This window comes from Typopeltis vanoorti, chromosome 14 (assembly GCF_054136105.1).
Source record: "Typopeltis vanoorti isolate ZY-2024b chromosome 14, IOZ_Tvanoo_1.0, whole genome shotgun sequence".
In the NCBI taxonomy this organism is placed as follows: domain Eukaryota; kingdom Metazoa; phylum Arthropoda; class Arachnida; order Uropygi; family Thelyphonidae; genus Typopeltis; species Typopeltis vanoorti.
In genome coordinates this window covers 121,178,389-121,182,242 of record NC_143562.1, presented here as the reverse complement: position 1 = coordinate 121,182,242, position 3,854 = coordinate 121,178,389, and the positions used below count along the sequence as shown (strand labels likewise).

General features: G+C 36.0%; 1 protein-coding gene across 1 annotated transcript; it reads left to right on the top strand.

The window, feature by feature from the left end:
- The first annotated feature begins 2,129 nt into the window (after positions 1–2,129).
- On the top strand, positions 2,130–2,935 carry LOC150099867 (uncharacterized). The gene has a single exon (XM_090404203.1). It carries the CDS (start codon positions 2,202–2,204, stop codon positions 2,826–2,828), a length of 627 nt encoding a protein of 208 aa, XP_090260329.1. The 5' UTR covers positions 2,130–2,201; the 3' UTR covers positions 2,829–2,935.
- The last annotated feature ends 919 nt before the right edge of the window (positions 2,936–3,854 follow it).

Here is a 3,854-nt window from a genome sequence, read left to right as displayed (position 1 = left end):
ATGTCTTACTGTTACGGTAGCGTTAAGTATTATGATTATTATTATTACATGATATATGAAGGAGTCTAAAGACTTATTATAGGATGACACACCACCCCACTACATGCACTCGCTATTTTCTCTACTTCGTCTCCAACTATAGTGACGCTGCTTTCCTTAATACACAACGCTGTTTACCCACCACCACTACAAATAATATAATAATGCAGGATGTCCCTAATTAAAGAGGAAGTGTCGAAAGCCCTATAGCGATAAACGTGTTGGACAACATTTAACCAAACGTGATGTCAGTCAACTCTGGAGAATGGATTTTTTAATTACGGAAGATAAAATATAGTATAAAATTTTTCCACCTGCGAATATTTGGCGCTATAAGCGCATGGCTTGAGATTAATGAAGCAGTATTGGCTAGAAGGGACGTCAAATCAATTTTCTTGTTCGTTTAATTTACAGATGTTGCTCAATATGTTCTCCTTTCAGATGTTCTAAGAACTGCATTTTGTCAATGACATTTTCTATAGTGGAACGCAACAGATCATTCATTTGCCTTACATGCTGCGTTTCAAGGTTGTTAAATCAGGACAAATTCTTCCATATACCATGCGTTTCAAGGTTGTTAAATCAGAACAAATTCTTCCATATACCATGCGTTTCAAATAGCCCCACAAACAAAAGTAAAAAAAGGGGTTGAGATAAGGCAGACAAGGTGGCCATGCTGTGGGAAATGTATGACCGTACAACCCACTGGTCCTGTCGGGCAACGTTCTTCGAAAAAGTACGGACCGATAATAACCACGCAGTGAAACCACACTGACTTTCGGCGAGTGTAACCATGTGTTCCATAATGGAACACATAGTTATTCGCAGCCCAAATGCGGCAATTGGAGTTAACACTACCGTTCAGATAAAAATGTGCCTCATTACTCCACCAAATCTTCCATGGCTATGCATTATCCACTTCCATTCGAGCTAAGAACGTCAGGGTAAACTGCAGTCGAGTTTCCGCATCACCGTGAAGCAAAGCTTGAGTATGGGGGATCTTCTAGGGGAAAACCTCAGCATTTGATGCAGGATTATCCACACAATTAAGGATGGCCTGTCCAGTCGCCTTGATATTGCCCGAGCACTGCTGGACCCTTGTACGTTATTCATTTCGTGTTCCACGATAGCAGTTGCAACTTTAAATTCATGAGGAATAATCCGTTTGCGCCCTCGTCTCCTGGCCTCAATGCTAAAGATTCGATATTTTCAAATTGCAAAATTATTTTTCTAAGATTTGTTATTGCCATTGGACCTTTTCTTCTATCCTTCACATACCAGAATTCTTGAAGCGCGGCATTAGCGCGCTATTGATATTAAAACTTGACCAGCACACGTTCCGGTAAGGTGAGATCCATAGCACTTCAGTCTTATCAGAATGACTCGAATCCATTTCGGTCTTCCTTTTATCCACCAACTCGTCACTAGAAACAGGGACATTATGCAAATATTATGCGATTCTAGCGCCAATTGTCCGCCGGCGGCAGAATTTCATACTTTTTTTCCCTGTAAATCAAAATCCGATATTCCAGAGTGTACTTACACCAATTTGGTTGAACTTCGTCGAATACATTTTTCGCTACAGGAATCTGAACACCTCTTTAATTATGGCCACCCTTTATGTATTCTCATAGCCGATTTGCCTGTATACATGGAATGCAAATCCCATTTGCGGGAGAAGAAAAAAATGCTGTTACATTTGTATGGGATCCGAATTGAAAACGCCATTAATTATGAAGATTCCTCTCGTCACAACGAGAATCAAGACAAGTTTTTTTTCAGTCGAAGGGGCGCAATATCCCCTAGTGTTCCAATTGCGCTACGCAATTTGAATAGTGTTGACAGTCAAATGAACAAACTTAGGAACAAACTTATTATAATTTTGATTTCTCCACTGTGGTGCAGGGCCAAAGTTTGTTGTACCTCACTGGGAAGCATGTAGTGTTGTAGTGCCTGGTAATAATTATTATTTAACGTCACAATTTTTCGATTTAGCGTTTTAGTTGAAGGTTCCCTCCTTCGCCTCTGGGTGGAGTTATGTCGTATATTTTATATTTTATATTACAATGATAGAGACCATGTAGCGCTGGTATCACTTGTGTTAGGATTTTATAATACTGTATAGGTACTCTTGCTGTATTATTTTGTTTATTTCGGAGATCATGGTATTTGCTTTCATTGCGGTAGTAATATCTGTGGATTCGAGTACTGTTCTGTGCTCTTTTATTTTTGATAGTAGTGTAATATCAGAAAATATATCGAAGGAAAATTGCAGAACTGGATGGTACAAACTTACTTTGGAATCTGTTGATTGTGATGATACGTCTTATAATGTTAGACTGCAGTATCACCAAATTATCAATGATATTGTGAACAATGTAAAATCTGAAAATGAATACAATTGCTCTGTATCAAACCCGTCAACTTTTGGACAAGTTAGTCTTGCATACGAAGCCTATGAAAATGAAATTGGAGGACTCTTTTCTATGAAGATTGGGCCTAATCAAGTCGAGAAAGTTATATTATGGCATACTGTCGATGGATGTACTTATATTCTTGCATGCGATAAGCACGAAAATCGTATCATGGCAGGAAGAATTTTATTGTATTTTATCAGGTATTTGCAAAACCGCGTTCCCATTATTAGTGCATCACCATACGAAATCAATAAAAAAATTGATGTTGTGTCAGCAATGTTGAGTACGTTTCTTCCAAATGGACAACTATTGTTTTTGCATCATAAGGCCGTACTTCAACTTGATAAGGAACTAGGTAAATTGATCATGTAATGAGAGCAACGTATATTATTTATAGTGGGTTGTGACTGTGAATACTCTCCTTTATCTCTTATGATTACGGTGACCATATTTTTTTGGAGAAAATAAAGACATCAGAAATTGTTTCATAATGAAAAAAAAAAGCAAGTTGCGTTTATCTGTTTCACTAAAACTAAAAAGCTTTATAACATTTATTATAAAATATAAGCATATACATAGCATTTTAAACAATCATATTATTACTTAAAAAATTTAATTTTGATACTTTTCACAAGAATCAACTTTTTTTTTAATAAATCAGGTTTGTGTTTTAAAAATTCATAAAACTGTATGCAGTTCATGTCAAAGCATGCATTTGGTATAAATGCATGCTTTCAATGTTTTGATTTTTAATTGGTTTTTTTCCACAGGTCCACATATTGTTCACTAATGAAAATACTCATTCAGTGGGGGCATTAGATCCAGGGAGACATAAGCAAAATTCAACGATTTTTAAAAAGTTTTTAAAAGATATGTGTTTATCTGTGCAATATTTAAAATTTTCAACCCATCTACGTTGTCAGGACTCATTATTTTGTCATCATTCTTCGATCTTTTCACTGGTGACATAACTTTTAATACACGAAACTTCATCAGATAGTTTGCCGTCATTTATATGCAAGTTCCAGTGGCTGGAAATGAACAAAACGCTTTCCTCGATCTTTGCCCACAGATCTGTGGGCCATGTGCTATGCACCAATATTCAATAATTGCTTTTCCTGAGCACATAACCCTATTTCAGTTCACAAAATAAAGGACAATGGCCATTTTAGAAAAAAAAAAAAATCTAAAGGACTGTCTTCTTAAATAAAGGACGTATGGTCTGGTGTTGTGTTAATATAATAAATAAAAAAAAAAAAATATATATATATATATATTATTTATTATATTAACACAACACCAGACTTCTATGTAGTCTAAAGACTCATTATGGGAGGTAAACTTTATTACACACAAATCCCATCAAACTGGGCTTTAAACTCATTCAATGTATCTGCA